Genomic DNA, 25,887 nt, shown 5'->3' on the forward strand with positions numbered 1-25,887 from the left:
CTTTCTCTGTGCTCAGCATGGTGCTGTGGTCTAGAGACAACCTCCACTTTATCATTGTCATATCATTCCGGACTAATATCACCAGTTATATCTTCCAGGTCACTAACACAGATTAGAACTCATTCAGGCCTCCCCACAATGAGCTTCCCTCCTCTTACCCACCCTATAAAAATGTCCCGCCTATCCTTTAAGGCCCTGATCAAGTAGCATTTCCTCTTTGCAGCTTCAGGAACCCCTGATTCTCCCAAATGCTCCTTCCTCTCACCTGTTCCTCTGAACTTTCTCTGCTTTTCCACAGAACATTCATTCAAATGTGACCTCAGCAATGACCACGGCCGCCTTAACACATTTGCCGCTCTAAACTACAAGCTATCTTTTATGGTTTATCTACTTATGACATCCATCACATATGCCATGGGCCAGGGACACGACAGATAATCCATAGTTGAGCACAGCTTTAAATGTTGGTCTCTGAGGTGCCAGATGACTCGTATATATTGGGGTTGCGTTGGGACCCTGTACAGGGTAAGAGCATGGTGGTAAGAATAAGTTTGGGGGCTCAGAAGAAATTATCCCTCTCCACCACTCAGAATTAGAACTGAAGTTAATACCGAGCCATTTTGTACAGCCTGCACAACAGGGCTTCTCCTGGGACCCAGAATGAGGCTCCTCCTGGGACTGAAAACCGCATGGACTGCTGGCTTTCGGTGGCTTTTTCTTTTCATTAAAGCACACAGATAAGACATACTATGAATTTCACTCACGTAAGAGCAGCCTCTTTCTCTTCCTGAAAAGTAATGAAATAATTAAATAGAAATGACCCCTGACCCGAGACTGGCTGTCCCACATCTCCTCACCCTGATGTCTCACTGTGGCTCCTTCTCGCCTGCAGCTTCTGCCACCATGTGAAGTTCATGCAACAGTGCTCATCGCTCGGCCATTTTCAATTAATTTCCTGAGTAAAATTTCACGAGACACTATCAAACCTTTTGCTAAAATCAAGATATATTACATCTACTCTATTCCCTTAGTCTACTAATCAAAAAAGCAATCAACTTTGTCTGGCATGATTTGTTCTTTTAAAACCCATAATGCTTATTGCTCATAATTCCATTATCCTAGATAGTATTTTTTTCCTCTTAATATTTGTTCCACTATATTAGCAGGGATTGAATTACTAGATGATTTCTAGGATTTCTTTCTTTCTTTTTTTTTTTTTTGCCCCTCACTGCTTTGCAAATTTGCTACCTAATTGGAAACTATCAACAAAATGATATTTCCTTATTCTGCTGAATTGCAGAAGACTAAGAAAGCCGTTTCCAGGTCTCTTGGTCAACCCCTGCGCAGGGGACCTTTCTGAACTGTTCTGGATCACTGCCCAATATTCAGTGTTTCCCACACGGAAGATTCTAAGATCCTCTTGGCTAACTGCATCAGTGATTTGTGACCCTATGCTCAGGTCGTTCTGAGGAAAAAAAATAATATACTGGGGAAGGTTCAAATACCGGGCATTTGCTACTCTTCTATGAGTTTAAGTATGCTATTTTGTGTTAGTGGAGAATAAATAAGATGTTTTAAATAAAAGTATTTCAAATGTTGTATTTATTTTTCAATAGTTTTTAATCACAAAAAAAGTGGAAAAAAAAAAACCCTATCTGTGCAAAATAATATATTTCCCTCCAGGCTCTTCAACCCAAATTCTACTCTCAGAAGTAAGAGGCAAACGTTTGATATATGTTCCCAGGATGTTTTATAAGCCTCAATCGCATCCATAAACCCAAATGGGCTATGTTACACATGCCGTTTCACCATTTGTAGTTGTCACTTGGAAAAGCACACCTATGTTTACATCAGTGTATGTGGAGAAGATGAGCGTCAGAGGAAGAGAGAAAGGAGGGTAGGAGAGGGTGGGGGGGAGGTAGGGGGGGCGGTGGTGGTGCCAGTGGTGGTGGAGCAAACAGGAAAAAAGACAAATAGGGTCAACGCACATGTATACTCGAACGGAAATGTAACGTTAAAATCCACGTGGGAATGTACATGGCACAGCCTGCGAGTGGAAGTCAGACCTCAGCCTTGGGTGTCTGTCTTCCCTTTTGTGTTTGGAGAGAGTTTCTTGTTGGTTTCTGTGTAAGGTCAACTAGCTGGCCAATGAGCTTCCGGGTCCCTCCTGTCTCCATTGCTCATCCTCCTACAGGGGCTGGGATTCCAGGCCTGCACTTCCTGGTTTGATGTGGGTTCTGCGGATATGAACTTGGGTCCTCAGGCTTGAAACAGCACACACTCTACCCACCGAAGAATCCCCCCAGCTCTCATTTTTTAAAATTATCTAATTTTGCACATTATATTATTTTTATAATCAGATGTGTCATAGATAAATCCTAATTAAATGGGCCAGTTCCCTCTTGATAGATATTCAAAGAAGTTGCATGTTTGTCTGAATTTCAAATAACACTGATAATGAGCTATTAATGTAATAGTGTCTAAGTGGTTATGGAAAATCCAGTAGGGGAGAGTGGGAATTCAGAGACCAAGAGGGTTGCCCACTGAGGCGGGATGCTTCCCATGCTTCCTCTGCACTAGCAACCCTTACCGGCAGAGCCAGATGGGAGAGGGGAATGGAGGGGAGTCCCTGTCTCCTTACTTTGAAGATGACCTGAGAGGCCTCTCTCATTTAGTTCATGGGAATGAAGCCCACCTCCTGTGAAATCCTCTAATCCTTCTTGGTCACTTCACAAGTTATACGGCTGTTGACAAGGCTGCTTATGCCCTGAGTGTCCTCGGGCCTCCTCACCCGCTGTGCGGCTCCCGTTGCTTATTCACACAATGTAGACAACACTGTTGAGTACAAATCTCACTGTCGTTTATGAAGTATTTACTGTAGAGCAGGCGTGGGGCCAAAGCAAGCTCCGGAACATTATCTTAATTCTGATTAAATCCTTTTGAGGTAAGTGGTATAAATCTCATTTTTAAATTGGGGTTTTAGTCTTATTATTGAATTGTAAGAGTTATTTATAATCTGCATACGGTTCTTTTATTGTGATACATGATTTGCAAATATTTTCTCCTGGTTGTTTTCATGTTCTTAATAGCATCCTTTGAAGCATGGAAAATTTGACTTTGATCAAATACAATTTATTAATTCCTTTAATGATTCTAGCTTTAGTGCTGTAGCTCATAACTTTTGGCTAACTCAAAGTCACAAAGATTTGATGTCAGTAACCTAGAAAGCTTGTTGTTTAAATTCTGCATTTAGACCTATGATTCATGTTAATTTTTGTGTAAAACGTGAGGTAATGGTTGGGGCTTTGTATTGGTATGTGGATTTCCAATACCCACCACCATTTTTACAAAGGCTGTCTTTCCCCTACTTAATTACCATGGTAGCTTTGCTACAAATCTACGGGCCACAAATTAAGGATTTCTTTTCTCATTCTCAATTCTGTTCCATTGATAGATACTGCTGCTACTGTCTGTCTTCTGTCTTCAGCATGTTTATGTGTGTCTGCATACATATATTCACATATGTATACACATGCATGTACACACTTATGTATGTGGATGATACAACACACACATATAGTTTCATCACATATACACAACTATATGTGTACATATTATTTTACCACAATTCCTCCAAGTTTTTTTCTCTTTCAATGTTATAGCTACTTTAGATCCTATCCATTTCTATACACATTTAAACCACAAAAAGAATAAAAAGGACTGCTAGAGTTTTGATAGGAATCAAATTCAATTTATGAACCAATTTAGAGAGAAGGGCTATTGAAACTACTGATTTTTTTAATTTTTTAAAAATTATTTTATTTTTACATGTATGGGTATTTTGCTCACATGTATGTTTTATGAACCTACACATCTGACGGATGTCTTATTCACTCCTCTTTCTGTAAAAATGTTTATTCAGTCAACTTTTCAGTTCTTGGCTATTGTTGATAATTGTCTTACAATTTACTTTAATCCCTGAACACTTGAGCTGTTCTTTTTAACGTTTTTATGATACCTAACTTTAGGTCTTCGTATTTTTAACTCAGTTAATACAAGGATGTTCAGAGCTCTTTCTATTGGATTCTTTAACAACTCCTATTTCTTTTAACGTATTCTATGTTTGGGTGAAAATTTGGTATTTCAGACACTCTAGTGAAGCAACCTCAGAGGTTGCTTCTCCCCTTAAAGACTGTTGTGGGTTGTTTTGTGTTATCTTCTTCTTTATTGTTGTTGCTTAGCAACTTGGACAAGCCGTATCTGTGAGCTCCCTTCCTTGAACTGCATCTTTGTGGGTTCTTTGCCATGTACTTGTTTTTTTCTAAGGCTGGCTTCTCATGGCTTCTCCTTGCATAGCTAGTGATCTACAAATACTGAGACAGAGACTACGCATAAGCACTTTAAGCCAACAAGCCTTCTATAAACATCAGTCCAAGTGTGAGGGTGAGTGAGAGCATTCAGCGCCAAGGCTGGGAAGAACATCCATGTCTTCTGCACATACGCAAAGCCTTAGAGTTACCTTGTAAGCTGTGGCTCACGTGGCCTTTGTTCCATCCCCACTGAGCACATATACATCTTCTCTGCAAAGTCCAGGACCAGAACTTGAGACTGGTAAATATCTCCCCCTCCTCTGTACACTCTACTCCCTCTATGCATCATTTTCACCTCTGACATCGCTGAGTCCTGGACACTCACAGACCTCTTTGCCCATCCAAATCAAAGGAGCTCCCTTTGACTGTGGCAGAAAGATTGCTGCTCCTCCTTGTCTTCTCTGGTGGCCATCTGTGTTGACAGAGATGAGTAGACAAGAGTGGCACCAGGTCAGGACCCTAAAGACTCCTAGTGCTCTTCTCTAAAGTTCAACAGTTTTTAAGCATACATACATCTCAGAGTACTTTACATCTGATCAATTTCTAGAACATTGAAATAGCTGTCTCCATTGATTTTTGTCCAGACTAATAGTTGATTTGGGGAGAGAGAATTTTCCAATCTCTTCATTTGGCCATATCTGTAAGTGTTATCCAGCTTTATCCTTTAAATAAATGCATGAGGTTTTATTTGAATCATTCATTTTTCCCTTTTTATGGCTTTCCAGAATTAGCTATACTCTCTTATCAATTTAGGCAACTGAGCCTGTTTCTTTAGTGAGCAATGTTTCTTTGATATACCTTTATTTGTATGTCACACAAAAGGCAAACGGGTGTCTGAATTTGCCACTATTACCTAGGTAAGCTCACTTAGACTGTGTGCCAGCCAATCCTGCTTGCCCTGCCTAGTCTGACTCCAGATTTGTAAATGGGCAGAATGCTTTAGGCTTCTGACAAGAATGGAGGTGAGGGAAAAGTGGGCACACTTTATGAGTCCTGGCACTAGGTGGCATTCACCCGGAGGCGGTAGCTTGGTCCAATTTCCCCAACTAGAGAAGGCCAGTTTGTTGTTGTTTGTTTGTTTGTTTGTTTTCCTACTTCAACAGAAGTGTCACACGGCCTAGTTGTGTGCCCGAGCCTTGGTTCCCACTCCCTTTACTCTCCTCAAATGCCCCTTGATGTTCCAGGGCAGGCAGTTTGCCGAGAGCAGATCCAACACAGTCCCAGAAAGGCTCTTCATCAGTCTCAAGATCCTGGGGGTGGGGCAGGGAGCACATCAACAGGTAGCGAAGAGCGAAGAACAGAGCACTCACGTGAAGCCAAATGGTGTTCCTGACCTCCATCTAAAACACTGAAACTGTGGCCTCCCCAAGATCCTCATTCTGCAAGTATTAATTACTCTCGTGGCTCTATGCTTTTTTACTACCCTTGGAATTCTTTATCTCAGTTGTACTTAAAGGTTCCCAGGATGACATAGCTGTGATACTCACTTAGATGTGGGGGAGACAGCGATGGCCACACTGAACTCCACTCTGTACCACTTCCCAAGTACACACGGTTAAAGGATGTAAATTTTTAGGGCAGAAGCAACTCATGTTAACAAATGAAGAAAAGACAAAGAAAAAATCCAGGAAAGGCAAAGCTAACATTAGGAATTATATGTTAATAATACTTTTTATTTTTGTAGCCATACTAGAAATGAGAGGACCCAATGGGGGCCCACAAAACTGTTGTTATAGCAGGGAATTTAATATTTGTCTACTATATTGTAATGATGACATACCACTGAAAGACCATTATCACCATGAGTGCCTTGTAGTAATTTCTTATTCCCAGAAGAACATTTCAATGACCTCTTCTGCTGCCTCAAGGGAGAGTGCTGACCACAACAGAGAGGAAGACACAAGAGAACTGAGACACAGGATACTCACCCACTACATAGACCAACAGCTTCATTAACAAGCAAAGGCATGACACCCAGGAAATGCACTTTGATAAAGCATGCATCCAAGTCAGTGCTATGACTCTTAAAGAAGGAAGCAGAAAGAGTTAAAAGAGACTGGCATCATTTGGACAAGGCTAACCTAGGCCACAGTTAGATCAGTTCCTTAGTGCCTTTGTAGGCAAGGCTGGCTACTGAGATCTGTCTGCTCATAAGCCTATGTTTGTATGTGTGTGCACAGGTGAATGCAGGCACACACACACACACACACACACACACACACACACACACACACACACGTATGCATTTGTGTATGGAGACCAGAAATCCACATCAAGTATCTTTCTCTATAGCTCCACACTTTTCTTTTTTTGAGACAAGATCTCTTTAAAGTTCACTGGTTGGCTTGCCAGTGAACTCCAGGAATGCTGCTGCTTCCACCTCCACAGTGGTGGGATTAAAGGAATGGATCACCACCCGTAACATTTTTCATGAGTACTGGGGATCAAACCTGGGTCCTCACGCTTGCATGAGGAGCACTTTGCTGACTGAGCCACCTTCTGATGACTGGGCTTTCTTTAGAACCCGCTGCACTTCCACTTCTAAAAAGACCCTTGTTTTCTCTAGTTGGAGGAACTAGGAAACAATGACTCTCCTGGGCGAACGCCACCCAGTGGCAGGACTCGTGAACGGTTACTGCCACAGGTACAGGTTCGTTCTTAGCAAATTCTTTGCCACGTCCCTCAAGTCCTGAGTATAATGACATCTGTAGACAGTGTGACATATGGACACCTGGACTGATCAAGCCTCCTGCTCCATAGAGTCATGATTCTTAGCCCAGGGTAGGATAGTACCAAGAGCTTCCAGCTGCCATGGCCGGAATAACTCTTATCAGGTCAGGCCACATGTTACTCTCCTGAGCCATTTCCCTGTTTACAGAATGGTCTCTTGCACATTATTTTGATTGATTTTTCTAAGAAGTCAGAAAAAAGAGCTGAAGAGAGCAAATGACCCCAGATCTCTCTCTTCGACTAGCATTCAACCAGTCTTTCTCTGTCTTGAATAAGTAAAGATTATCTCGCTGCTCTAAGTAGAATTATACCATCGTCATCCCATTCAAGAGGATTTTATTTCACTCTTTTTTGCAAGGTCTTGGCTTTCCTTCACATCTCTTCAGGCATAAATTTGAAGTGGTTCACAGCTTTCTTAAAAAGAGCTCATATTTCTTTAGGATGTGTCTTACCTGAACCACTTGATATATAGAAACCAGTGAGGCTAAAAAAATCCAGATAACATTAATAAAAGGTTTGTTATAAGAGGAAATGGGGAAATAAAGGCGACAGCTCCATAGACTTTTATAGGTTATCTGGTCCCACCCACAAAATTCACCAAGTAAGGAGCTGAGCTTGTCAACCATGCCTGGTTGTTGACAGTGTGCCTTCCATTTCTGAAAGGGCAAGAGGGCTATGAACAGCCTAACTGGTCACAGTGACCTTTGTGCTTCCCAGAGGGACCACACCGCCTGGTGGCTAGACGGCCACTTGTGCATGCATGTGTGCACATACATGCACCAACCAAAAACAAGCAAAGAAAGAGACAAACCCTCCATAACACTGCAGTTTAACATATGACTGCCATCCACCACCTTCAAAAGTTTACCTTATTAACTGCCTCTCTGTTTCCAACTATAGGTCAAAAGGTGCTGAATATCTGTGTCATCTTGGGCCTTGAGTTAGTCCTCTTGAAATGTAATTAATGAACAAGAGAAAACAGTTTTCCTCTTCTTTGAAGTTCCCATATAGCCTCAGTTTATCAACCTATAGTTTAGGATGATACCTACTGGGCTGTGCTATGAGAATCAAAGTTGATGGTAGATGAAAAAAACATGTTGCAACCTGTAGTTCTTGCTAGTTTCTTTTGGCAGAGGGCATGGGACTAGCTCCCAAGGTCAATTAGCAGTGTGTGTGTGTGTGTGTGTGTGTGTGTGTGTGTGTGTGTGTGCGCGCGCGCGCACATTCCGGTATTAAACATTATATTGTCATACCTTCCCAGGTTCCCCAGCCACAAGGGGCTCACCTGGCAAGCTCAGCTGCTTTGGAAGACTTCCTCTTTTCTCCCTCTAGGGCACTGTATTGATTTTTAAAAGAAATACATCCCGGCTGCAGTCGGAAGAGGAGCCAGAGGCACAAGGATGTTCAGATCCTAGAAACTATGGCCAACATATAGGCTGACACATCTGTCCCTAGATGGTGGGATTTCTGTGCCTCACAGGGTTTTGTGCCAAGTGTTTAATTGTCCCTGTATTGGAAATACATAAACCCTGTCTTAAAGGGGAAAGGTAGCTTCGATCATCAAATCTAGTACCTTTACCTTGTAGATGAAGAGCCTGGATCTGGGGAGATGGCTGTACTTGCCTTGCAGTCATGAGTAGTGAGAAGCCACTAGAAAAAAAGCAAGGCATGATGGGAGTACCCTTACAGCCCCAGCACTACAACAGCAGAGATAGGAAGATTCCTGGGACTTGCTGGTGAGCTAGTTCAGCCTAATTGGTGAGCTGAGGACAGTGAGATACCTTGTATCCATAAAAGATAGATGATGGTACCTAGGAACAATAACTGTGGTTGTCCTCTGACCTCCATGTACACGCACGCGCGCAGAACATCGCAGAACATTGAGATTCCCAGAGGAAAGCAATAACCTTAACGGCAGATCTGAGACCACAACCCAAGCCTGTTTCTTCGCCCTGCCCTTCTTCTCTTACTTCTTATGACTACCTCCCTGCCGTGGTTTGAATACAAAGTGCACCCTACAGGATTGAGTGTTTCAACACCTGGTCCCCAGCCGGTCCTGCTGCTTTGAGAAACTACGTAACCTTCAGGTTGGAGGTGGGGGCCTAGCTGGAGAAAGTGGGTCTCTAGGGAGAGGTGCTTAAAGGTTTATACCAGTTTCTTTTCTGTTGCTGTGTTAAAATACCATAGCCCAAGAGAAACTTGCAGAAGGAGGAGTTTATTTTGGTTTATAGTTCCAGAGGAGTCTGGAGTGGCAAGGAAGTCATGGTGGCAAATTGACCCAGACAGGAAGCTGGCTGGTCACATTTCAGCAACACACAGGAAGCAGAGCCGAAAGTGGGACAAGGCTGTAAATTCTCAATGGCCACCCCCAGTGACATACTTCCTCTAGCAAGGCTCTACCCCATAAAAGTTGCATAACCATCAGGGTTATGCAACTTCAGCTCATACAAATAGCAACAGTATTATACAGCCCAGCACTATTTCTGATCATCTCCCTCCAGACATCCCCCACTCTTGCCCCCTCATGCTCCCATCCCTTTCTCCTTCTCTCCATCTTTCTCCCTTTTCATCTCACCCCTTCTCAGTCCACCAAGACGCAAAACCCATGACAAACTCCTGCAGCCATGGATAGGAGCTGGGCCTTCTGGCTTTCCTTCTCCACTAGGAAACTGAGTCAAAAGGAATTCTTGCTTCTTCTCACACATTCTGTTACAATGAAAACTAGCTAACACACTCTCCATTAACCTTTGGGCAGAGTTTTGGTTGTTGTTTTTTTTTTTCACCATTGTTTTGTACCATTTTTTAGATATTGTACCACTAGGAAAGGGCATAAGGTTTACAAGGTGTTTTCCACCCATGCCTTTCCATGAAAAGACTGTCAGAAGGCAAAGATGTCAACCCCTCAGGAAGGGCCAGTTCTGACAGGGGCCAAGGCATTCTGCACCAGGAACCATTGCTTGTGAGGCAAGTATGCTGGCTCACTCAAGCAAGGCAGTCTCTGAGGCTCCCCCTCCAGCTCCAGCTGCTAGATTGGTACCAGAATCACACTAGAATGAATCACAAATCACAGCCCATTGATAGGATTGCTCAATGGTCAAGACCTAAGACTCAAGGTCATCATGGTTCAAGAGATGAGGGGAACATTGCTGGAAACAAACCCCAACAACCAATGTGGCCTTTCATGGTAAGTTCTAGAACAGTCAATAGTATAAGGCTGTACATCTACTCAGAGATCTTAGCTTGATGGGCAGTCTTGCTGAACGGAAAGGTGACTGAGAGCCCTTCTGGTATGTCTGCAGGGACAAGGATGGAAATGATGTAGAGATGCTGCCCTTGGCCTCTAAGTGTGTTCTTGAGCCCACTGCTCATTCATTTTCACAATTATCTATGTCTACCCATCAAAGATGAACTGTGCAGATATCCGGTAGATGTAGGAATGTTCTAGTTGATGCCATCTGGCAATGATGCCATCTAGCTGATGTCAACGAGCATTGCACTGTGCCATCCATGTGGAATAAAACAATTAATGCCGCCTCTAAGGCAACTCAGTGGAATACTGTCTTAGTTAGTTTCCTATTGCTGTGAAGAGACACCATGACCGTGGCAACTCTTTATAAAGGAAAACATTAAATTGGGATTGGCTTACAGTTGGAAATTTAGTCCATTATCATCATGGCGGGAAACACGGTGGTGTTCAGGCAGTTGTGGTGCTGGAGAAGAGATGACATTTGGATTCTACATTTGGATCCTCAGGCAGCGGGAAGAAAGAGTGAGCCATGGGCCTACATTGAGCTTCTGAAACCTCAAAGCCCACCCCCCATGACATACTTCCTCCAACAAGGCCATACCTCCTGATAGTGACATTCTCTATGGGCAAATGCGGGCCATTTTTATTCAAACCACCACAAATACCCATTGACTTGGATTGGAAAGCTATCATGTGTTAATTTTATGAAAGGAATGTAGTGCCTGGGCTCAAATCTGAATGCTATCTAAACACACAGAGGAAAGGAAACCACTCCGGTAATTGAGTCATCTAAAAGTAACATTTACTGTGAGGCTGGTCTATTCCCTTTGTGAACAAGTCTAGTTTTTTCTTTTCTTTTACAAAACAATTTCTCTTATATATAGTATTGAACCTTTCCTGTTTTAATTTCTTTAACCTAATAATGGGCTGCAAATAATTCCCTGTATTACTAAATATATTTCTTTGTTGTTGGTGTTGGTGTTGGTGTATACTTGTATATGTGTGATGTGTGTATGTGTGTATGTGTGTATGTGTGTGTGTGTGTGTGTGTGTGTGAGAGAGAGAGAGAGAGAGAGAGAGAGAGAGAGAGAGAGAGAGAGAGAGCCTTTAGAGGCCAGAGGCATCAGGAGCTGAGTCACAAGTGGTTTTGGCCTGATGTGGATGCTGGGAACTGGACTTGGGTTGTCTGTAAGAGCAGTATCTGCTCTTAACTGCTAAACCATATCTCAACTCCCATTAAGTATATTTCTATAGCATAAATGTAACAACATAGTAGTTTAGGCATGTTATATCTTATTTAATTAAGTGCTTATTTTGGGGTCCTTAAAATAGTTCTACTTTTTCACCTTCATAAGTAGTTTCTAGATGAGCCAATAGAAAATATTTGTTATAATCCTGTACCTTAGGTCTCAGATTTACATAAAGGAAAAAATGCCTCATAGCTTGGGAGAATCATTATGTTAATAGCACTCAGCCTAAAAGTTATTCCCACTCTACCCCAACCCATCTCTTTGAAGAAAAAAAAAAGATGCAGATGCTAAGAAAAAAGATTAAAAGCCTTGAAACTTAAACAAGCCCTGGAAATCTAGACCTGTCTGGAGGCATTCTTGGGGAAGGCAGCCCTGGTCAGTACCAGTAGGTGATGGAAAGCAAGTAAGCAGTGTAAAACCTGAACTGAAAAGCTCCTTTCGAACCAAGGAAGGCAGAGGTGTGAGTAACCATGGCACCAGGGTGAGATGACTGAGGGGACCGGGAAGTCTGTTTCCACTAAAACAGAAGAGTGGGCTCAGTGTGGCCACAGTTATATTTCTTTTTCATTTTAAAAAGAAACGAATTAAAGTTTGCCAATAGTATTATACAGCTATGTGTATATAAATGATAAATGCATACATAAGCACAGGCTCAAAACTATTTTATATCACGAAGGACCATGAAATACAGCAAAGCCTAGAGACACTGCCATAAAGTTGAACCAACAGCAGACTGAGACAGCATCCCAGGACGGTAGCTTGAGGGAGCTGGAACATGCAAATTCTTGCAAAGATGCCCCAGTACCAGTCTGAAATAAGTGAAAAGAAAGAACATTTTTTTTTTCCGTTTAGATCCCTGCTCTGCAAATCACCCATTATCTTGACTGCATTATTCCAGGTGGCTTATCACTCTTGACTGCTCCAACTGTTTCAACAGCCTTCTAAAACCAGAGGTCTTTGATAAAGGTTGCTCATAGAGAGAAAGCGAAACATGCAATTATTGACTCTCATTAACCAAGTGAACTCAGGGGCAACCACTGGGCCCTGTAGGTTATAACTGCTACACTTGTAGTCTGCCCTAGGACATGCCACCATGAGGGCAGGAATGAGGGCAGAGCTCGTGGGAGAAAGCACAGTGATCTGCCAGCTCTGGGCTCTTCTCATCTCCATCTTGCAGCCAGCCTGTTCTTGTCCACCGAAGACAGGCCCTCCTTGTGCGTACACGTGGAACTTGCCATCCAGAAAGAGTGAACATGAACACATGTAGGATGTGGTAACTGAGGGGTTAATTGAGGAGATGCCAGCCGATCAGCAAATGGAGGCTGAAGACGGAAGTGATGAGCCTCGCTGTGAGAAGGAGACCAGGCAGATTTCATCACTCTTGGCATTGATCCATAACCAAAGCATCAAGAGTCAGGACATGCAGCTCAGAGCAGTTCAGCTACCTAGCAGTGACTGGACTCTGGGGGGTGGGGTGGGGCTGCATCAGAGATAGGGTTTCACTAGGTAGCTCAGGCCAGCCAGGAATCCTCCTATCTCAGTGTCCCAATTATCTGAGAGTACAAATATTTACCACCATGGCCTTCTGGGTTTCTTTGAGAACTTTTAAGCCCTTGGGAATAAGAGCAAGGATTAGCAATTCTGATACTAACTGGTGTCTTCTGAATGTGCCTCACTGGACTCCCTAAAGGTTTGAGAGCTCAGCCCATGGGTATAGAGAGAAAGAAATGGGGTCTACACCCCAACCTAAATAGGAGAGGAAAACCCATATGTGCCAACTTAGATAGGAGAGAAAAATCTCAAGCTCCAAAACCCATGAAGGAGAAGACATTTAGAAATGGTGGGGTTTTTTTTTTGTTTTGTTTTTGTAGATTTAATTAAGAATCCTGAGATGAAATCATTTGGGATTTAAGGTAAGTCCTATAAGGCAGGTCCTAAATCCATGGACATTTCTCCTTACCGGAGACAAACAGAAGATGAACATGGGCAGAGACTGCCACGGAACACCTATATATAAGCTAAAGAATGTCCATAGCTCTCAGCCACCACCAGGAGCCAGAGCAGAGACATGAGATGGTATCTCCTTCGAAGACTCCAGAAGGGACCAACCCTGTCGATGCCTTGATGTCCAACTCTTGGCTTCCGTACTGAGGAGAGGATCCATGTCTGGACTGGTTCTGTAAACCACCCAGATTTTTTTTTTTTTTTAACAAATCTGTTAGAGCAGTCATGGGACGTGAACAGCTAAATATTGTGGACTGAAAGGCTGAGCGCCTCCCACTCGGGTGTTACAGAACCCTGGTCGTGTTCAGAAGCATCTGAAGCTGTTCCAGGCCCCAAGACCATGTGTTTCAACCATTTGAAAACTAAGTCGCCTTTATGAAAAATACAAGAATTTCAGTACCAGCTTCCCATCTGAGCTTCTGCCAAAAGTAAAACAAAGGGAAAACTTGAGACTCAGAATTCCAGAGAAGACCTGTGCTTAAGTTCATCCTTCATCTGTATGCAAGGAGGCATGGAGCAAAGCGGGGGGCACTTAGGAATGGCTGATAAGGTGTCTTTCATTTTTAAGCTGGAGTTCATAACAGGGACCAAAATGGAGCCTTGCTGGGAGAAGAAAAATGTGCTCCTTGAATACGTTCTGCAACACTGGAAGCAGTCTGCACTGAAACATGCCCCAGGCATTTGAAAAGTCACAGAACGCCCCAACCTGATGATTCCTCAAGAGTTTATTAATTTATAAATATTGTGTCCTATCAAAATGATCCCTTTTATTATCTGGCTGGCCTAAATTGTATGTCTCATATCATTCTCAGTTATAGGGACCATAAATTAAAATCATTCAAAATTCATAATCTTAGAGTTCATTACCTATGATTGTTATTACTTTTCTGCCTTTCACTGGCCCATCTTCATTCCTGATAAGAAATATCGCAACATAATCTAAATACCATCCAACTAATAAATGTTCAGTTAAAAAAGGATCAAACCATAAAGGGCACCCCATTACTCCTCCTCAACTCTCTGCAAGCATGCTCCCCACAACAGCTGGAAAATAGACTCTGGAGAGCAGAGCATCAGGACTGCACTGTGGATCCAGACAGGAAAAGTTATTTTCTCTCCCTGTACCTTAGAGAGCAAGAGATGCCATTGTACAAGCCCACCTCATTAGGAAAAGCCCCACTTCAAGGAATAAGGAAGAATATAGTGAACTGCCTTGAAAAGTCGAGAGACATCCATAGTTGGAAAATCTGAGCAGAAGTCCCCACAGCATGTGTGTGTGTGTGGGGGGGGGTGATTCCCCCTTTTTCTATGACTGGTCAATGTTGTTTTAGTTGCTAATCTTGGTCGTCAACTTGACTACATCTGTAATGAACTAAAACCCAAGAGGCTAGGCACTCCTGGGAGGGCTTTTCTTGACTATTGGAGGTGGGAGACCCATCCCAAATCTGGACCACACCTCCTGGTTGCAGTCCAAATAAAAGGACACGGGAGAAAAAAACCTTATTTTTTTGGGGGGGTGGGGAGGTCTGCTTGCCTTCATTTTTGCTGGTAGGTTCATCTATCCTGTTGCTGGGGCATTCCTTAGCTGGTATTAGAACCTACTTCTAAGGAATTCCAAGATAGATTGGAGACCAGTAGCTCTCTAGGAATCTCCCTAGACTCCGGCACCAGATTGGGGCTGCTGAGGCATCTGGTCTTGTGGGATGAACAAATGCCAATTCTCAGCTTTTCTGCTGTGAGACAGCCATTGCTAGACTACCAAAACCATGGCCTGTAATCTACTCTAATAAACCCCCTTTTTATACTCTATCTTTCTTTCATTCCATCAGTTCTGTTCCTTTGGAGAAGCTTGATTAATACAAACTCCTTCATTTGGAAGAGGAAATAAGTGTACATTTTTGACAGCAGGAACATCTGTATCACCGAAGGGTCTGAGAAAGCAGAGAGGGACACGCACAATGGCTTTTGTTGTGGTTGCTTATATCAGGGTCTTTATGGGTGTTGCATACCATCACATCATATGAGTGACAGCTATTTAGAGAGACTGAAATTGACAAATGTGTACTTAAAAATGGGTATTCCCATCCTGGCTGAGTCATCTAATGCAAGAAGCTTTGCATTCGCTGCATGCACTGGCCCTTGGGATCAAGCTTCATAAAAACATAAAGGCATGCACTATGTGTCATGCTACAGAGATTTCTCTCCCTCCTCTCCTTTCCTTATTTGGTTTCTCATAGTTTTCTGTGTGACTTGCACAGGCCAGAGATCACAAGGAGGAAGACAGAGAAGGAGAAGCAGGCCAGAGGTCAGCAGTGAACAATTTATTGCCACTGTTTAAAGCACGTAAAAGGTCCCAACTTCCAGATGCACATCATCTGACATCACAAAGTCTATGGGATTCACGCAGAGTCTAGCTGTTGTGTTCTCCAAACCACTATGTTGTGGTGGCCCAGTCAATCCTTAAAATAAAGCTATTTTATAGAGATAGAGATAGAGATATAGTATAGATATAGATATAGATATAGATATAGTATAGATATAGTATAGATATAGATATAGATATAGATATAGATAGATAGATAGATAGCTATAGATAGCTATAGATATAGCTATAGATATAGATATATAGTGGCTATATATATATATATATATACACACACACACAGTGATTAAAAATACAGGTTTTAAGAAGTTGGTGTCTTTGTTAGGGTTTCATTTGCTATATTAAACCTCAACAATCAAAAGTAATTTGGATAGGAAAAGGTTTTTTTTCACCTTATACTTTCATATCACAGTCTACCATTTAAGGAAGTCAAGGCAAGAACTCAAGGTAGGAACTGATGCAAAAGCCACAGAGGAACACTGCTTACTGGCTTGCTCCTCAAGGCTTGCCCAGCCTGCTTTCTTTTAGCACCCAGGACCACCAGGCCAGGGGTGGCACAGCACACAGGGAGCTAGGCACTCCTACATCAACCACCAATTAAGAAAATGCTCCACAGGTTTGTCCACAGGCCCATCTGGTGGGGGCATTTTATCAATTTAGATTCCTCCTTTCCAAGAGACTCTAGTCTGTGTCAAGATGATGTAAAACTAGCCAGCCAAGTTGGATATTAGAATCCAGAGATAAGCAGAGAAGTGGCCATGAATCACTGGAGTAAACCTGAAAAGGTGGCCTATGTCAACAGCACACAAGTGAAGTTATGATTCATCCAAGAAATGTACTCAAAATATTTGAAGAATTCAACCTCAGGGGCAGCTCGGTTGGTAAAGTGGTTGGTGCACAATCATGAGAACCTCACAATCATGAGATCCCGAGAACCCACATAAAAGCCGGGTGCAGTAACACACCCCTAATCCTAGCACTGGTGAAGCAGAGGCAGGAGGGTCCCTGGGGCTTGCTGACCCCAGGATAATGAGAGATCCTGTGGAAGGGCTGGAGAGATGGCTGCTCAGTGGGTAAGAGGACTTGCCACTCAGTCTTTCCGATACCAGAGTTCAGTCCCCAGGACCCGCATCAAGCAACTCACAACCACCTCTAACTCCAGCTCCAGGGGATCTGACACCCTCTCTGGCTCTTGTGGACACTAACACACATGTACACACATGTACACACACACACACACACACACACACACACACACACACACACACACGCCACAAATAAACATTGAAAAAAAACTAAGGTGGGAAACAAATGAAGAAAGACACTTGATGTCATCCTCTGCCCTCTCACACACAGGTTCACATATACACATACAAATTTAAAAGAATCCTATAGAAATTTAAACTGTAGTGAAATACGATCTCATCTGCTAGATGGACAAGAATGACTAATTCTGACAATACTAATAATTAGTGAGGACAAAAGACAAGTGTACCAAGAGAGCTGCAAAAATGCTTACAGTAGTATTATTGGTAATTGCAAAAACCTGGAGATAACCCAGTCAATGACAGAAAAGAGAAAAGGAACTGTTCCCTTCATTCAATGAATCCAAGAGAGCACTAAAACAATAGACCAAAGCTACCTGTATCAGAACAAGTTACAAAATGATAGAATGACTCCCTTTAGATTAAAAGGTGGCTGATAAAATAAATCCCTTGTGTGTGGGCCACACACTTAGGTAGTAGGGCCATAAAGACAGAGAAGTGAATGATTAACGTATCATATAGAAGAACAGTTATGTCCAAGGGTAGGCAGCTGTCTGTGGACTCAGCGAGGGCAGACAACATTGAGACTCTTCGGCTGGTGGAGAGAACTTGAGTGTTGCTTAGATTATCATCTGTAATTTGTATATCCATGCTGTAGCTATGTTCTTTGTACATACCAGATTCATAAAGTAAAATATTCAGAGTGCTAGGCCTTGGCTCAGCTCGCTTGACTTGGCATCTTCAAGAAGTATTTTCTATAATATCTTTATAAACCCCCATGCATTGCCCAGTTAAGAGTGATTTACCTATGCCTGTTCTCACACAGACCAGACACGGATATCCAGGAGAGAGCACAAATCAACCTCAAGCTATCTCCAGAGGGTCAAAGAAAGCTCAGAAGAATGTCTAGAAAGGGATTGTGCCTAGTAGGTCTGTAGTGATGACACGGTTTGAGGATGGTGTAGAGGACAAATCCAAGAGCACTAATTACTGTGATATCACCTCCTCTTTCAAATGAGCCCTGTCCCTGATAGACTCTGCAGATGTACGAGGCCATGATAACCATGCTCAAGAACTTGGGTGCAATACAAGCTCTGGTCAGAGCTTTTGCTACAGACACAGAAACATATCATGGTGGAGAGAGCCATTGCTTGGCATTCATCATAGTAGACATGTAGACCTACACATGAAAGTGTAGATACTTCCCTTCCCTTCGCAGAGTCCTGGCTTTCCCCTCACTAACTTTGAATCCAGCAGGACAGTGAAGGATGGCAAGTCCTAGTTATGTCCAGTAAATCCATTCCCATCTCAGTTTTCACTTCTATTCCTCGCTTGGATAGAGAGACCAGAAGGCTGGAGTGGGGCTTAATATTTTCACATCACCCTGTAAAAACTCTCCAACTATGTAATCAGTACCACGATTCAGGTGTCTACTCTTCAGGTCCTGAAAATTGGGCAGGCGATACTCATGAACAGCTCGGGACTGCTGAGAGCACCATGCAGAACAAGCATACAGCCTGAATATTCATGAATGGCTCCGAAACACACATTTAACCCAGTTGTACGGCACCTTCCCCATTGAGATTGGCAGATTCAGCAAATAAAAATGCAGAACACACTTCAAGTTTTCCATACGGTTGGAATAGGTTTTGGTCTGAGTATGTTCCGAGAGCATCACCTCAGACATACTAAAAAAGTACTTATTCTTCTTTAGAAATTCAAATCAACTGAGTGGCTCGTGTTTTCGTTAGCAGCCCCATTCCAGGTGGACAAACAGATCAACATGTTCTTCAGCGTCTTACCCTGGGAAATCTATGTTGAAGAGTTCTGGAATTCTACTCTATGACTTGGTAAGAGTAAAAGGCTGGATTCATCTTACAATTAGACTCACGTGTTCCCTTATACACAGGTCAAGGAGCCATGGAGAAGCACAGATATTCAAAGTCTATTTCCAAGGAGCCAAAGGCAGAGCGGGGTTGGGAAAGCCCCTTCATTTCAAAGGAAATAGGCAGGTGAGCCTTGTCCTGCCCCCGCCCCAGGACACTCTCCCCTTACCTCTGGGTGTCTCCTTCGAGCGGTCTGCCTCTGGCCCATCCAACAAGTCCATCTGCGAGGCCTCCTCAGAGGGCACACGACGCCAGGACCAGCTCTGGTTCCCATGGTTGTGGAGGGGAGGGGAATATTCCAGCTCACAGGGAAAGTCAAAGCTGCATTCCAGACCTGTAACGACAAGGAAGATCAGAGAACGAGCTGGTTCCCAAACATGGGCCCTGCCCTCCAGGAGGCTAGCGTGCCCCCCCCCTTCCGCTCCTTCACCTCATCCACAGCCTCTGCCTGTCCGGGAGAGGTAAGGTGCAATTCCTTCAGTGACCAATGCTCCAGGTTGCCAAAAGGAAAGAAAAGATGTCCTCCCCCAGATTCATGGGACAGTGAGAGGCTGTGCTTGCTATGGCTAGAAGTCTTCACTCTGGGTGAGCACAGCTCATCTGAGCAAGTTATGTCTGAATTTGAGTCTGCTTCTGGTATTTAGCAGCTCTCTGGCTTTCCATCCCTTCCTCCCCGTTCACTGGAAGTGACGCTATAAGCCTTAAGAAGTGTGTGCAGGAGAAGACCTAGGCAGGCCCGGCCCTGCCTGACTGAGGAGTCCCAGATCAAAGCAAACCCATGTGACTCCCAGCCTTGCTTTGCCTCTCTCCCTCTGTAGCCACTCACAGGGGCAACACTCTAAGTGGGTCCTGGCTTACTCTCTCCTAAAGGAGCACAAGAGACAGCCACTGTGTACGCAGACATAGGGAAAGGCAGTGGGAAGAAGCCTTGCCCTGGGACAATTGTGTTTCACGTTGGCTTGTGTGCGGGAGAAGACATCATTCCATTAGGCACTGTATACCTGCCTCCCATTCGGGGCACACGGGCATCTCGGCATCTCTTTCCTCTCCTTATTCACTGTCTAGCATCTAACATGGTTGAAGCGCTTTGCATGGGACAGGCTCTCAGAGCAGGCTGATGGATTCACAGAGATGTCTTCTCATGTGCATACTTTCTTTATCAGCAAAACAACGGGTTACAGACTAGATGATTCTAGAAATGACTAGCCAGTGAAACTGCCACTCCACCTTTGTTACTGATTTGCTGGTGACCTTCTATAAGTCATCTACCCTCTCTGGGCCTTGTGTTCTTCAAACAGAAGAGCATGGCCAGATGTTTGCCAAAGTTCTTTCTCAATTTAACTTCTGTAAGATTCCAAAGTCCTTGCTCTTGGAGGGGTTACTGCCAATTTGATGAATCAATCTGTGGTCCTGCTAATGGGTGCTAACTCCCAATTAACATGGTGGCTTTTAAACAGCTGTTGCTGGGGCCACTGTTTCCATATGCAAGAGAAGCCTGGTACTGGGGATTTCAGACTGGAGCAGAGAAGCAGGGTTGACGCTGGCACCAGCAGCCAGTCAACGGAGGATCCTGTAACCATATCCGCGGGCAGCTGGCCCTTCCTGGGAGTGGGACTGAAGTGATTCCCACCGACACAGCCAAACTACCTAAGCTAGAGGGGGAAATACTCTCAATTACACTTCTATTAAGTGTCTTTCTGCTGCTGGGCAATAGAGATTTGTTCTATGTTTCCCAGTGGCTCTCCAGGAGCTGTATCCTGTGGTCCTTAGGTTAATGCCACTCACCCTTTCACGGTGCAGACAATTTATAATGGGGAGACGGTGCCTTGTTTGTGTTGACATGTCACTCGATGCCTTGGTATCTGATCAGCACTGAAGGTGGTCTGCCTGCCTCTGAGGACTGCAATGCTGCTGCTTCTCTCTCTCTCTCTCTCTCTCTCTCTCTCTCTCTCTCTCTCTCTCTCTCTGTGTGTGTGTGTGTGTGTAGGAATTGCTAGTTTTATTAATATCTCTCTCTCTCTCTCTCTCTCTCTCTCTCTCTCTCTCTCTCTCTCTCTCTCTCTCTCTCTCTCCCCCCCCCCCCAGAGTCTCAGGTATCCCATTTGACTTCTAACTGGTCTATGTAACTGAGGATGATGAGGAATCCCTGATCCTCCTGTCTCCATTTCCTGAGTGTCAGGATTATAGATAAACAATCCTCATTTATGCAGTGCTGGTGAGCCAACCCAGGACTGTGTGCATTCCAAGCAAGCACTAAGCAACCAAGTCTCATCCTCAGTCCCCTCATCTTCAGCTCTGGCTTGCCAGACACCTTGCTTTGGTATCAGAATACCAGGAGGAAACTGGTCCGGTACCTTGCAATACTAAAATGGCCCTCAAAACGAATGGCCTGGCCATTACACATGGCTTCGGTAGAGAGGGCCCCAAACTGCCATTCACATTAGTAAAGGTGAAAAGATGATTTAAAAAAAGAGAGAGAGCAGCCACCCACCCCACAGTGACAATTACTGGTGCGGTCCCCAAAGCTTCAACATGCACGACTGTCATCTATCACATCTCTTCTCCAAGATGTCCCAGTTCTGTTTGGGATGGAGGTGTGCTGGGCCAAATCAGACACTGCCTGGCAAACATGCCTGTGTACATACTAGGCAAAGAGGCCTCGCACGGCGCACCATCAATTCTGGGATGTCTGGCCTCTGGGGAGTGGGATAAGCCACTGTGTTTGGGTCAAATGCTGCCTAGTAAAGCAGTCTATGCAAATGGCCCATCATCAAATGAGTTTGTTTTGAAATTCTCGCTTGGAGGCAGGCCTTCCTTTAGCTCTCACAGCTGTACTTCCTGGCTTTAAATAGGAATGGAGTTAATATTGCTGCTCATTTTGAGTGAAACTGAATTGGATTTTTCTACATTCTGATTTAATTTCTTATAAAACATCGAGAGACAGGTTGTTTTTTTTTTTTTTTTTCCTCCCACCTAAACCACCTTTAATATCTTTAGGCAATAATATCTGGGATCATTTTCTCTTATGACACCAGGAAAGACTCCTCTTCCTTGGGTCTTTTCAAAGGTTCTAGTTATAGGGCACTTCCTTTGTCCTCTTCTGACTCAGGGCCTATGAGGCAGGAGCTATATACTCTCCTTCACAGAAACCATTCAGAAGGATCAAGTGAGTCATCAAAGTGCTTGGTCTTCCAAAGGCTGGGGCAGGTCCACATCCAAGGGAAGAGACTGGAAATCTTATCCAGTGCATCCCTGAGGTTATCTGCTGGGGACCATTCTAAGCACATTTTTCCATCACCATAGTTAATCTACAGAGCAACACTGAGAAGTTGGGCGGGTTGGGGGGTGTTCTTCTCTGTAGATGAGGAAACCGGAGCTCAGAAAGGTTACTCTTACTAAGACGATAGGCCCCGCCCACCTCCGGGGAGAGCCAGGAGGAGACCCAAGGCTGGAGCACGCTGTAAATCCAGGGTTTTCTGCTCACTCCACCATAGCTCCAGAATCAAAATCCGGGGCCAAAGACCAAATTAAGTCATGTTTGAGTGTGGTGGCTAACTTCAATTGTTGGCTTATCAGAATAAACAACACTCGGGGCATTGATGAGGCACATCTCTGGGTGTGTCTATGAGGGTGATCCCAGAAGGGAATATTGAAAGAGAAGACACCCGGGAGAAGGCAGCACCATGCGCTGGGGTCCTTGGCTGAACAGAAAAGAGAAAGTCGGTAAAGCAGCAGCATTCATCTCTCTCTGCTTCCTGAACAGAGCACAATGTGACAGTCTATGGTAATATTTTATTTGTGCTGAAATGTGATTTTATTTGTATGTTAATAAATAAAGTTGCCTGGGGGTCAGAGCTGAGAGCAAGCTATTTAGCAGAAGTCTGGCAGTGGTAGCATATGCCCTTAATCTTGATCACCTGACAGGCAGATCTCTGTGTGTTCAAGGATAAAGCCAGCCTGGAGACACATGCCTTTAATCTCATTATCAACCATAGAGACCTGGAGGTCTGTATTGACAGGCAGTGACGAGGAGGTCATGTGGTTGGGTTTACAACCAATGAGAAGGCAGAATAGAATGTCAATAAAAAGACAGACACACAGGAAGTAGCTCTCCCTGAGGGGAAGGATGACAGCGACAGCGAGGGGTAAGAAGGTGGTCTTGGTCTTAGCTCTTGGCTGCTGCTCTGACCTCTTGGGCTTTTAACTCTGCATTTGGCTCTGTGTTTCTTATTTAATAAGACTGCTCAGAATTACATCTACAACAGTCACCTCAAGCTTCAGTGGCTGCCATGTGTTTGCCGCCATGATGAATTGTATCCCCCTGCAAACCATGAGTCAAGACTAACCCTGACTTCATCCCATCACCCCTCATCAAGTGTTTGGCCACAGCAAAGAGGAAAATAATACACCAAGGACCCTGTGAAGATGGCTGTTCTTTGATTTGAATTCTGCCCACCATTCACATCTTCAGATTTCCGCACCGCCCTCAGGGGACAGATCCACTGCTCCTCAATGTCAGGCCCTGTACAGCCACTGTGACCCTCACAAGGATCCAGAGATCTCAGCCTTTGCTGCACAGACTCATTTGGTCTATGAGAAGGTAACCATTGAAAAATGACAATGAACAAGGGAAAAAACCAATTATCATATGCCAATTAAAACTATAAAAGAAAGAAAAGGAGATACTATTCCAAACTGCTGAGTGTGCGGCTGCCATCAATCACTGATGCCCGATATTGGTCTTTCTTATCAATTTCCTCATAGAAGAGAAATAGTGGAACCTTCTAGAAATGATCAGCCTGCTGGGAGGAACATGCAATGCTGAAAAATAAGTCCTTGGTAGGGCACAGTCTTGACGGCTCTAGGTCCTGCACACCACAGCTGAAGGATCCTGGGAGGACTGTTCTCCAAACCTGAATTTCTGCACTTAAAAATTGAAGAAAAAGAGCATCCTTTCCACGAAACACTCATCGCTGGGGCTCACTGACTCTCCAGCTTCACAGCTGCAGTTCCCCCTGGTCTCACAGCCAAACCAATGGACCTACAGACATCAGTCACGAACACTGGAAGGAGGCTACGATACTTAAAGGGAACCTTTTCCCTTCTAGATTCTTAGACTCATTAAAGGAACCTCAAGCAAGTTTTACAATAGGTAAAGACAGGAATGAGCTCCTCTTGCCTCTCTTCCTTCCTCCCTTCCCCTCCCCATGTGTGTGTGTGTGTGTGTGTGTGTGTGTGTGTGTGTGTGTGTGTGTGTGTGTGTGTGTGTGTATAGTGTACCTATCCCCTGAAACTTACCAGGACAGGGGCCACATTTCAAAACCCAAATATACTAAGAGTAAATCCAAAACATTGCTTCAGTGTAAAATGGCGTCATTCGGGAAACTGTACCATAATGGATCAAGAGTCATGCTGTAGAATGGATGCCTGGAGGCGCTGGCAATGGCCACCTGCTTGAACAGTCTGAATCTGCGGGTGGAAATGGGTGGAAATCTGGTCTCTAGCAAAGCGTGAGACCGGCAACAACAAAACAATCATGCCTAAGGTCTAAAGCAGTTAAGAGGTGGGGCTTCTTAACCCGAGCCACACACCAGGAAAGGACACTCAAGGGATGGAGTTCTGCTGCCCTCTACACCACCACAGCATGGCAACAGGAAGACCTGGCATCTTCAGACACTGGATCTCCCCTTGGTTGGGCTTAGAAAACCCATCAGTCCTCCTTTGTATCCAGATCACCCTGAGCCCCCCCCCCCCAAATGGCCTTTTGTGTCTAAACCTTCAACCCGTTAATGCTGAGACTTCTCACGGCCTTTATAACTTCACCTTGGCTCAATTTCAAGGCGAGGAACCAGTAACTACTTTTAGTTTTCAAGACATTCCCTCAAAATCAACCATGTTCTAGGTGACCTCGGTCATAGCAGGGGCTTTAAAGAGCAGTTGCCCCAACAAGTTAAGAAGCAAATGTAGAATTAACCTGATGAGATGATGCCACGCTTGTGGGCTCTGAGACATTGACTCTTCATCTCTGTCAAGAGTGTTTCAGAACTCAGGCCAGCAGTTGATCTAGGGTCTTGTCTCTGGCACAAATTTTCAATAGACTTTGGCAGATTCAGAATTTGCAGGTTCATATACCCATCCTAATACAGATTTCAGTTTAATCATGAGAAATGCTCTTTATGATGGCAGATGGCCCTTTTTAGTATTCTTTTGCACCATATTGCATCTAGTATCACCTTCAAGCAACAATCCCAGAGCCAGAGTGTAGCTGAAGTTTCACAGAGTCAGGACAAATCTCTCTTACCTGCCAGTCCCACAGCCAAGTAAACACACAGAGATTTATATTACTTATAAACTGTATGGCCGTGGCAGGCTTCTTGCTATCTAGTTCTTATATCTTAAATTAACCCATTTTTATAAATCTATACCTTGCCACATGGCTCACCAGTATCTTACATGTTGGTACTCGTGGCAGTGGCTGGCAGCGTCTCCTGCCTCAGCCTTCCTGTTCCCAGAATTCTTTTCTCTGCTTGTCCCGCCTATACTTCCTGCCTGGCTACTGGCTGATTAGTATTTTATTTATACAGAGCAATATCCACAGCACCAGAGGCTATTAGAACTTGGAGTAAAAGACATTTGAGGTCAAAACCTTCTCCTTCATTGGACAAACCCCTAGATCCATGCAAGCGAAAAACTTACCCTGAGTCATGAATGTCACTAGTCAGGGTCACACAATACAAAGGGCCTTTATTTCC

At 44.0% G+C, this 25,887-nt stretch overlaps 1 protein-coding gene across 1 annotated transcript in view; it reads right to left on the reverse strand.

Moving 5' to 3' along the window:
• Alk (ALK receptor tyrosine kinase) overlaps positions 1-25,887 on the reverse strand; it is a 716,172-nt gene that overhangs the window by 467,840 nt on the left and 222,445 nt on the right. The window contains exon 3 of the mRNA XM_006990698.4: positions 19,305-19,469. Within this exon, the coding sequence (XP_006990760.1) occupies positions 19,305-19,469 (165 nt within the window). The remainder of the gene's footprint in view (positions 1-19,304; positions 19,470-25,887) is intronic.

This window comes from Peromyscus maniculatus, chromosome 22, assembly GCF_049852395.1.
Source record: "Peromyscus maniculatus bairdii isolate BWxNUB_F1_BW_parent chromosome 22, HU_Pman_BW_mat_3.1, whole genome shotgun sequence".
Lineage (NCBI taxonomy): Eukaryota > Metazoa > Chordata > Mammalia > Rodentia > Cricetidae > Peromyscus > Peromyscus maniculatus.